The sequence below is a fragment of the Neoarius graeffei genome, chromosome 24, assembly GCF_027579695.1.
Source record: "Neoarius graeffei isolate fNeoGra1 chromosome 24, fNeoGra1.pri, whole genome shotgun sequence".
NCBI classification, from domain to species: Eukaryota; Metazoa; Chordata; class Actinopteri; order Siluriformes; family Ariidae; genus Neoarius; species Neoarius graeffei.
Genome location: NC_083592.1, coordinates 12,347,711 through 12,358,808, shown reverse-complemented (window position 1 = coordinate 12,358,808; position 11,098 = coordinate 12,347,711). Strand labels below are relative to the sequence as shown.

The 11,098-nt window shown below is 37.6% G+C and overlaps 1 protein-coding gene across 1 annotated transcript; it reads left to right on the top strand.

Moving 5' to 3' along the window:
- The first annotated feature begins 200 nt into the window (after positions 1-200).
- On the top strand, positions 201-10,756 carry tbx3b (T-box transcription factor 3b). The gene is made up of 7 exons (XM_060908010.1): positions 201-466; positions 2,205-2,472; positions 8,743-8,889; positions 9,353-9,429; positions 9,516-9,649; positions 10,478-10,644; positions 10,733-10,756. Exons 1-7 carry the CDS (start codon positions 201-203, stop codon positions 10,754-10,756), a joined length of 1,083 nt encoding a protein of 360 aa, XP_060763993.1.
- Positions 10,757-11,098: the final 342 nt, after the last annotated feature.

Below are 11,098 nucleotides of genomic sequence, written 5' to 3'. Positions count from 1 at the left end.
TTTCTTCAGGAATAAATTATGATAAAGAGGTGGGTTGTTGTTTTTTTCAAAGGTTTTTCAGAAGCTTAGAGGATTGACATTTTGAAACATGAAGAAACCACTCCATGTGCACAGAGACTCATAATTTGTACAGAACTGACACTACAAAATATATATTTTTAAGTGATTTTATTTTGGTTCTTTGGCTCATCCAGGTGAACATGGCGTACCATGCACCCTTTTTCCCTCTGCTGAGGTGTGCAAGGCCTCTGATGGAGCAGATTGCCGGGAACAGCATCATCAGCTCCAGCCCATCATCATCATCATCATCATCAATTCATCATCATTACTTCCAACATGTCGAGAAAGAGGAAGAGGAGGATGAGGATGAGGAGGATGAAGAGCCGGTGGTGCACCTGGAGGGCATGGAGCTGTGGAGGAAGTTCCACCAGATCGGCACTGAAATGGTCATCACAAAGTCAGGGAGGTAAACAAGCAAACAAACAAACATGACACGCTTTTGTTAAATATGCATGAACTCAAAATGTGGATATTTACCGGAATCACTGGATATATTGAACTAAATTTATAAAGATGTCAATTATTTCATCAAAAATGACAAAAAAAAAGAAAAATAACTACTACTATTATAGAGCAACAAACAAACAATAATATGTCCTGCTTCCTTCACGAAGCCTCATGTGAGAAATTCTTAACGTTTATTTTATTTTAACAAAGGAGAAAAAAACTATTCCCTTTACACAGGAATAACGTACGATTCACATAACATGCCGTACAGCACTTATAACTCTACATGCATGCCTCTGCGAGGTCATACGAGCTCATAAATACAGCTTATAAATGAAAGTAATTCGACAATCATGTTACCATGGAGAAATGAGAAAATACACATACTGTACAGGTCCCATGTAACTTTTAGTTAAAGTAACACATCGTCCATTTCGGAGTAAGAAGAAAATCACATCACCGACACGTCAAATCTGTTCAGAAATATTAAAAATGCAGTACAGGACATATGAGTTAGAAATGTATTCATTAATATCCGATATCTTTGTGCATTATGTAGCACTTGTTCAGTTCGACTATATGATTTTCTCTCGTAAAAAAAAAAAAATTAAAGAAGCAATATGGAACATTTAACCGATAGCCAACACAACTATATAGAGCTAGATATACATGAATAATATTGTCTTATATTTTTTTTTCTTTAAACACTAGCTGTTCAGTTCACCAAATAATTTTTCTATATTTATCAAAAAAAAAAATTAAAGATGCAATATAAAACCTTGAACTTAACTAATTATGTAATCTATAAATTTCAGCTAAATTTCACCTATAATTTATTACATCTTTGATAATTACTGAACACTTTGACTTTTTCTTCAGGCTGATCCTATGACCTTCGTCTTAGTTATTTTTTTTATTATTAAAGGTGCTGTATGCAATCTTGAACTTCGAAACACATCTCTCAGAATAGCACCTCTGAATACTTATAACTCAGTAGTTCAATCGTATATAAATTTAAGCTAAAATCATGAGCTCCCGTATTAATGAATGAAAATGTAAGTCAAATTTACACCTTTTACATTGTTCAGTTTGCCCTTATGACATTTGTTAAATGTGCTCTGTAAGTATTCAAGATGCAGTATGGCACCTGTATGTTATAAACAAACTCTCAGAGAAACTTGACTCAAATCTGAGCTATAGTTCCAGATGTTATGTTGCATCTTTGATAATTGCTGAATGTGAATATATATGAAACTAATACAGTATGCCCATGTTTCCTATGCTGTGCGTTAAATTTCCACAGTTTAACATTTCATATTGTTCATAAATATTAAATATGTCTCGCGAAGTAACATGGCTGATAATCATCTCAGGAGATGATAAAATATCATTAGCAAGTGTACAAATTACATTTGTGCACAAGCTATAGGTTTCATATTGCAGCTTTAATCAATATTGAAGAACACAATAGTCAAAATTTCCACAGTTGATCCATATATATAAATGTTGACTTTCCACCTTCATTTTGTGTAGAACCTATAAAAGCCTCTTTCAGAGTAATTATGGTGTCTTGTCGCATATTTACACACGATTTCGTGTTTGTGATTATGAAATTGGACGTCCAGGCCATAAACGCCTCAGTCAGACTAACACAGCTGTGTGCTGTTGTTGTTGTTTCCCCCCTCGGCGTCTATGAGGCGGATGTTTCCTCCGTTGCGTGTGCGCTGCAGTGGTTTGGACCAAAGAGCGAGCTATGTGCTGCTGATGGACATGGTGTCGTCGGATGGCTGCAGGTACAAGTTTCACCACTCGCGCTGGATCGTGGCAGGAAAAGCCGACCCAGAGCTGCCCAAGAGCATGTACGTTCACCCGGACAGCCCGGCCACCGGAGAGCACTGGATGTCCCGAGTGGTGACGTTTCACAAGCTGAAACTGACCAACAACATCTCAGACAAACACGGATTTGTGAGTATGAATAAGATCAGTCGTATGAGTTTGAGCTTCTGCCTGCGTCAGGTTCTCGTAATGGTAGACGCTGAGTTCTCTGGTTTCCTCTGAATTTCTGACAAAGTGAATTGAGTCGGCTAAATTACTCAAGTCGCCTACGAAAGGAATTCAGAAAAAACGTACAATGATACAGAAATACAATGCTATAGTACTGTGCAAAACTCTTCGCCCCCCTATTTTTTTTTCACACAAACTTTGTTATAGAGTTCTATTTTATGACTTCTACATTATCAAAGTCGAAACATTACAAAGACATTTTAGAGTTCCAAACGTTGTTGTTGTTGTTGTTTTTTTTTCCAGCACAAAGTTAAATGTTACAGAAAAAAAAAAGTTTGCAATGTGTCTGAGCAGCATATTACATAACAGAGCACTTTTCAGATGAAAAAAGAAAACATAATGAAGGCTGCTGGGTTTTGGTGCAAAATGAAGACGCGAGTCTGACAGTCAGAGTGTCCAGAAGAACTGCGGCTGGTTCTGGAAGATGCTCAGTAAAACCTACAGCTCATTTCCGCATAAAACTGCACTCACTGGACCTCAGACTACTATTTTTTTTAAAAGTAAAGGGTCGTCTCACACCAAATATCGACTTTGTTTCATTTATTATGGCTTACTGATTACTGTTTACAGTATTTTTTTAATGCTGAAACATTTAATTTCATTATTTTTAAACCATTTTTGGGCAACAGCATTTCTTTGCATGTGCCGAAGACTTTTGCTCTGTACTGTGTGTGTGTGTGTGTGTGTGTGTGTGTGTGTGTGTGTGTGTGTGTGTGTGTATACATATATACAGGGTTCCTCTTTGAACTTTTTGTGCCGTGTCCAAATCTGCATTGCAGTTGGTGCATTTTTAGAGAATTCTCTCATAAATGCACGCTGTACAGTCTCGTTGGACTGTGTTCGAGCGTACTCTACGACACACAACACCTCTTCTTTTCCAGTGAATGGCATTTTTATACCTAAAAAGATATAAAAACATGAAACATCAAACTTTTCACACATGCTGTTAAAATTTGAGGCCAATTGAATGAGAAGTTATTAGATTGTGAAATAATATCAAATTTTTTGAAACACCCTGTACAGTTGTGGTCAGAAGTTTACATACAGTGACATGAATGTCATCTTGGATATGAATGTCATGGCAGTATTTGGGCTTTCAGTAATTTCTTTGAACTGTTCTTTTCCTGTGGCAGAATGTACAGCATATAGCTTTAATTTAAAAAAAAAAAAAACACTAGAATTTGGTGCACAAGTTTTAATTTTCTTTGGGATTTCTGAAATCAACACAGGATCAAAATTATACACACAGCACACCTAATATTTGTGTAAAATGTCTCTTCGCAAAATTCACCTTGACCAAACATTTTTGTTTACCATGAACAAGCTTCTGGCAGAATTCTGGTTGGATATTTCACGACTCTTCATGGTAGAATTTGTAGCGTTCAATTAAATTTGTTTTTGTTTTGTTTTTCTTGGCATGGACTCAACTTATAAGCACGGTCCATATATTTTCAATAGGGTTGAAGTCAGGACTTGTTTTAAGCTTAACGTTAGCCTGCTTTATCCTCCACAACCAGCTCTGATGCGTGTTTAGGTTCATTGTCCTGTTGTAACTCCCAAGTCCCGTTCAAGTTTCTGATGGTTTATGCTGAAGAATTCTGAGGTTATTCCATCCACTTTGTGCAATGAACCAGTTCCATTGGCAGCAAAACTGCCCCAGACCATGATGATCCTACCACCACCACCAGCTGGTACAGTTAGGTCCATATATATTTGGACACTGACACAAATTTTGTTTTTTTACTTGTTTACTGAAACATATTCAAGTTATAGTTATATAATGGACATGGACATAAAGTCCAGACTTTCAGCTTTTATTTGAGGGTATCCGCATTAAAATTGGATGAAGGGTTTAGGAGTTTCAGCTCCTTAACATGTGCCACCCTGTTTTTAAAGGGACCAAAAGTAATTGGACAGTTGACTCAAAGGCTATTTCATGGGCAGGTGTGGGCAATTCCTTCGTTATGTCATTCTCAATTAAGCAGATAAAAGGCCTGGAGTTGATTTGAGGTGTGGTGCTTGCTTGAGGTGTGGAAGATTTTGCTGTGAAGAAAACATGCGGTCAAAGGAGCTCTCCATGCAGGTGAAACAAGCCATCCTTAAGCTGCGAAAACAGAAAAAACCCATCCGAGAAATTGCTACAATATTAGGAGTGGCAAAATCTACAGTTTGGTACATCCTGAGAAAGAAAGAATGCACTGGTGAACTCATTAATGCAAAAAGACCTGGACACTCACAGAAGACAACAGTAGTGGATGATCGCAGAATAATTTCCATGGTGAAGAGAAACCCCTTCACAACAGCCAACCAAGTGAACAACACTCTCCAGGATGTAGGCGTATCAATATCCAAATCTACCATAAAGAGAAGACTGCATGAAAGTAAATACAGAGGGTTCACTGCACGGTGCAAGCCACTCATAAGCCTCAAGAATAAAAAGGCTAGATTGGACTTTGCTAAAAAACATCTAAAAAAGCCAGCACAGTTCTGGAAGAACATTCTTTGGACAGATGAAACCAAGATCAACCTCTACCAGAATGATGGAAAGAAAAAAGTATGGTGAAGGCGTGTTACAGCTCATGATCCAAAGCATACCACATCATCTGTAAAACACGGCGGAGGCAGTGTGATGGCTTGGGCATGCATGGCTGCCAGTGGCACTGGGTCACTCGTGTTTATTGATGATGTGACACAGGACAGAAGCAGCCGGATGAATTCTGAGGTATTCAGAGACATACTGTGTGCTCAAATCCAGCCAAACTGATTGGTCGGCGTTTCATAATACAGATGGACAATGACCCAAAACATAAAGCCAAAGCAACCCAGGAGTTTATTAAAGCAAAGAAGTGGAATATTCTTGAATGGCCAAGTCAGTCACCTGATCTCAACCCAATTGAGCATGCATTTCACTTGTTAAAGACTAAACTTCAGACAGAAAGGCCCACAAACAAACAGCAACTGAAAACCGCTGCAGTAAAGGCCTGGCAGAGCATTAAAAAGGAGGAACCACAGCGTCTGGTGATGTCCATGAGTTCAAGACTTCAGGCAGTAATTGCCAACAAAGGGTTTTCAACCAAGTATTTAGAAATGAACATTTTATTTACATTTTATTTAATTTATCCAATTACTTTTGAGCCCCTGAAATGAAGGGATTGTGTTTAAAAAATGCTTTAGTTCCTCACATTTTTATGCAATCATTTTGTTCAACCCACTGAATTAAAGCTGAAAGTCTGAACTTCAACTGCATCTGAATTGTTTTGTTCACAGTTCATTGTGGTAATGTACAGAACCAAAATTTGAAAAATGTTGCCTCTGTCCAAATATTTATGGACCTAACTGTACAGTGTCCCTCTGGACATGGTGATCATTGTGGCCAAACAACTCAATCTTTGTCTCATCTGACCAAACAGCTTTCCTCCAGAAGGCTTTTTCTTTGTCCGTGTGGTCAGCTTCAAACTTTAGTTAAGCTTGAAGGTGTCAATTTTGGAGCAGGGGGTTATTTCTTGGATAGCAGCCTCTTAGTCCATGGTGATCTGAACTGTAGACAGTGATCCATCAGCTTCCAGTTCATGACAGGGCTGTGCTATGGTGGTTCCCAGGTTGTTCCTGACCCTCCAAACCAATTTCCTTTCAGCTAAGGGTGACAGTTTGGGTTTTCTTGAAGCAAAGTAGTTTGGTAAAGTGACTACACCTCACAATAACTTGGATACAGTTGTTTGAACTGATCTTGGAATTTGCAGTTGTTTAGAAATGGCTCCAAGAGACATTCCGGAGTTGTGTGTATTTGCGATCCTCTTTTTCAGATCTGCACTGAGCTCCTTGGACTTTCCCATTTTACTGTGTGTTGGTCAATCCAGTGAGTGCTGTAAACAAACCCTTTTTATGAAGGCACAGAGAAGCGACCAGCTGTAGTCAATCATGATCACTAACAGGAAGTTAAGAGACCTCGGCCTTGGCAAGATAAGAGACATTTTGGAAGTTTCAGTACCTCTAAGTGAGCGTATGTACATTTTTGACCCTGTATGTATAATTTTGACCCTGTGTTGAGTTCAGAAAACCCAAAGAAAATTAAAACTTGTGCACCAAATTCTAGTGTTTTTTTTTTTTTTATTAAAGCTGTATGCTGTGCAATCATTCTGCCATAGAAATTACTGAAAGCCCAAATATTGCCATGACATTCACGTCACTGTATGTAAACTTCTGACCACAACTGTGTGTATGTGTATGTGTGTGTGTGTGTGTGTGTGTGTGTATATATATATATATATATATATATATATATATATATATATATATATATATATATATATATATATATATATATATGAGGCCGTGTGAGTTGCTTTATCATGTTATGTCTGTATCGGATATGATGTTTGGTCTATAAAACTGGAATAAATAAATATTTTGATTTTATTTCGAATGTACACTTTATATTTTATGGCGGTTGTTGTGTCTGAATTTTATTCCACTCCTTGTGTATTATGACTCCGGTGAGTGTTTGAGGTTAAATCAGCATCTCCTGCCAAAAGAACATGAGCTTTTTCCAAAGCTAATTTAAGCAAGATGAATTCAACTGAATGCATGTAAATTATTTCGATTTTTAAATTTTAGCAAAAATAAAATGCCGCATGTTTCAAACCCGAGTGCATCAGAGTGTAATCATTTGCCTAATTTCCACACGTTTGACTGTTATCCTGTTTGTCGTTGCGATATGTCATAAAAGCACAATGTACAATCCAACAGATGTGACGAGTGCAATAGTTTGCACACCCTTAACACAAAATCATTATGACAGTTAACACAATAATAACTTCATTGCCCATTCTTTGACTTTACTTCTGCCTTTAAAAGTTTGTGGTACTATGGGTGATTAAATAATATAAGTTTTTATTCATGAGTTTAAAAGGTAATAAAACTTAAAAAGAGCTAGCGCAGTGTATATATATGTTATTTACCAGCTGGGAGGTCCGTATCGTGAAATACCGTGACCGAGACCCAGAGGGCCTCGGTCAGTACTTTCAAGACCTCGGTCACGGTATTTCACCATACGGACCGACCTTAAGCTGGTAAATAATAGATTTATTTTTTTCTTTACCAAATTCTGACAGAAAACGAGAGCGCCCAAAAGGGAAAACCGAGCCGAGTCGCCATTTTGAATCCTCATTCACGGCTGTAATGCAAATTGCTTCCTCCTCGGTATACAAGTGCACTTCCATGGCAGGAAAAAAACTACATTTTGCCGCCTATGTAGTCCCCTATTTATACAAAATTGAGTCATTCAGGATTCAGCCATGTTTTCGTTCGGCGTTAGCAAGTTAGAGGTTTTTAATTTTCTTCTGAAATGTTTTCTTTTATTTCTTCTTCCTCAGGGTAGTAAAACTCGCTTTCGCTGTGAACACTGTCGTTATCGCTATCCATGCTGTAAAATTAATGCTATTCTCCTGAGAAATGCTGGCAAACATTTCTAAGATTTTTGATAATCTTATAAATAAATCTTAGATAAATGTTGACAAAAAAATGCTACTATGTTTGTTGTTGTTGTTGTTGTGAACGAACGAGTTGCCAAAGGTCCGTAACCGGGGTCCATATTGTAGGATACGGACCCGCTCGCCAGCCAATCAGAGCACAGGATTTGATGGAAACCGGACCGCGAAAATTTTTTTTTTCGTTATTTAATGTTTAGTTGTGGGGGAAATTAATATTAATGTAGTGTTCGAATAGTTTCAGGGTAAACATGGTGCAAAATGACTTTGACTTTCACACTCATGACGGTAATCCGGTAATTTCCTTTGTTCTGAGTTATGCTCGTCTGAATGAGTATGAAGAAATATTTATACCAGAACCTCACAAAATATTTCCATGTCCAGTGTGTTAAAATAACAGCACAGGAAATTTTCTAAAGAGGTTAAAAACAAAAAACAGAGAACGCTATGTTTCTACATGATGATTTACTGAAATCTAAGAGCGATCCTTTTAACAAGTTAAAAAAAAAAGCATCTGTAAGTAGATACTGTGGAAAAGAAAATAAACCATGACATGAGATTATCTACCATGAGTCTGTCATTCAGTGGAGTTTAACTGCTAATTTCATTTTCTCGGGCTTTCTGGAAACTTCTCTAGCCGTCTATCAGTGTGTGTGTGTGTTCCCCTGTATTTTTCATGTTCCAGACCATTTTGAACTCCATGCATAAATACCAGCCGCGGCTGCACGTGGTGAGAGCCGACGATCTCCTCAAACTCCCCTACAGTGTGTTTAGGACCTTCATGTTTCCTGAGACCGAGTTCATCGCCGTCACCGCGTACCAGAATGACAAGGTTCCTCTCTAACACTCTTCACCATCTCCATTCACCAACAGATGATGTTATAATAATTGATACGAGCTCCTTTATAATAATAATAATATTTTTATTATTCTGTAGTAGCAATAGTATTAGTAAAGTTGTCCAAAGAATGATCTTGTATAATTATTATATCATAGTTCTCTTATGGATCATGATTTTTATTCTAATTTAGTTTTGTTTATTAATCTCCATAGAAGTCACACTTATCGTGATGATATGCACCAGCATCTTTCAGTACTTTTATTCTTTTTACTCGTACGAATAAACCAGTGCGTCGTGACCATGACAACGGGTTAACGAAGAGTGATGTAATTACATAGTTAGTATGTGGTTGCGTATTTGTTATTGCTGATGTTTATGATGTGAGATGATTGTAGCGAAGGGAGCAGATCATCGGAGTGATATTTTACAACCCGTCATGGTTTATGTTGAACAGATAACGCAGCTGAAAATCGATAATAATCCGTTCGCAAAGGGATTCCGGGACACGGGAAACGGGAGGCGGGAGAAAAGGTCAGAGTTTGGCAATAACTTAGTGTAGCTCAGGTTCATAGTTTTTTAAATGAATGAATGAATGAATTTTTTTTTTTTTCCATTAGAAAACCTGTAATGCTGCAGTTCAAGGCCAAAGATATGGAACAGAATAAATCCGGCAGGTCCTCAGACAATTCGTCTTCTGGTCGTCCCGGCCGTTTCCTCCAAGTTCCAACTGTCGCAACGTCAACAGTGAAAGGTGACGAGGCTTTTATCTTCTTCTTCTTCATGACATTTGTTGTTGTTGTTGTTGTTGCTGTGGTTAAATTATTGAATCATTACATGGTTTGTATATTTATTATTCTGTATTATGAGTAATTATATAAATAAACAATAACATAAAAATCTAACCACTCAATAAACAAATAATGAAATGCGTAAATGAATAAATAGACGATCGAGAAAATAGATAAGATAAATGAACACACAGTAACAGAAATAAAATAACCAAGTATGGGCGTAAATAAAAACATAAATAATAAACATGAGAAATAAGCAAAGAATGCAGTGTGTAAATAGATAAATAAACAGCAGAGAAAGTAGATGAGATGAATAAACATATCATTACGAAAATAAAATAATCGGCCATGAAATATGGAGCCAAATAAATACACGAATAAATGGATCATGGAGAACATAGACAAGGTAAATCAACGTAACAAAATAATACAATATGTAATTACAAAAATAAAATAAGAAGTCATGACATATGCAAATAAATAAATAAGTAACAAGATGGGTAGATAGACAGATAGTTCATAGACAAATACAGTACACAGAAATATATCAATAAATAAAGAAATAAATAGATAAATAAATAAATTAAAAATGTGATTCCAACAAATGAATGAATGAATCAACAAATAATAAAATTATGCAAGCAAATAAACAAAAAATAGTGAAACAGAATATTATTTCTGGAAGGAAATAAATAAATACTTAAATATGATCAATGAAAAAACAATCAAACAAACAAATTAAGGAATTAATAAGGTGTGTGTGTGTGTGTGTGTGATTTCTTGTGCAGATCTTTGCGAGAGCGACCCTGAGAGCGACGCAGACGCGGCGAACTCGATCCATCAGACCAAACTCAAATCCGGAGAAAAAATCTCCACCACCAGCCGTAAGCCGAAAGACACTCAGCCGATCCGAGGCAGCCAGACAGATAAACGATCCCGGTGCGTTGAGAAGCAGGTGTTCGACCTGAACACCATCAGTCTGCACGCTGAACGCTTCACACGAACTCTGGATGAGTGTTTCCTTCATCGCTGCCGCTCTGCAGGACAGCAGCTTCTCGCTGGCGTGAGAAGAACGTCACGCTTTGTGCCAAACCAAAACTGTGTAAACTTCTGGACGGCTGCTGCTCCAGCTGCTGGAGAAACCATCGGGGGCTGGCGCTACGGCGCCATGGAGACTTCACACCAGGGAATTCTGGGAAATTTCCCACTGTGCCTTCAGCAGCCTGAGACGACCTCGCAGGTACGATTTCATCGCTGAGCTTCGAAGAAGAACCTCGAGTGTAATTTCTATAAAGAGATTACGTTCCTAAATTAATTACTGAAAGAACTGCATCAGTGCGTCCAGGACGATCCACGTCAATCGATATCAATATCATGATCAAAATATCACCATGCGGAAATATTGTGAT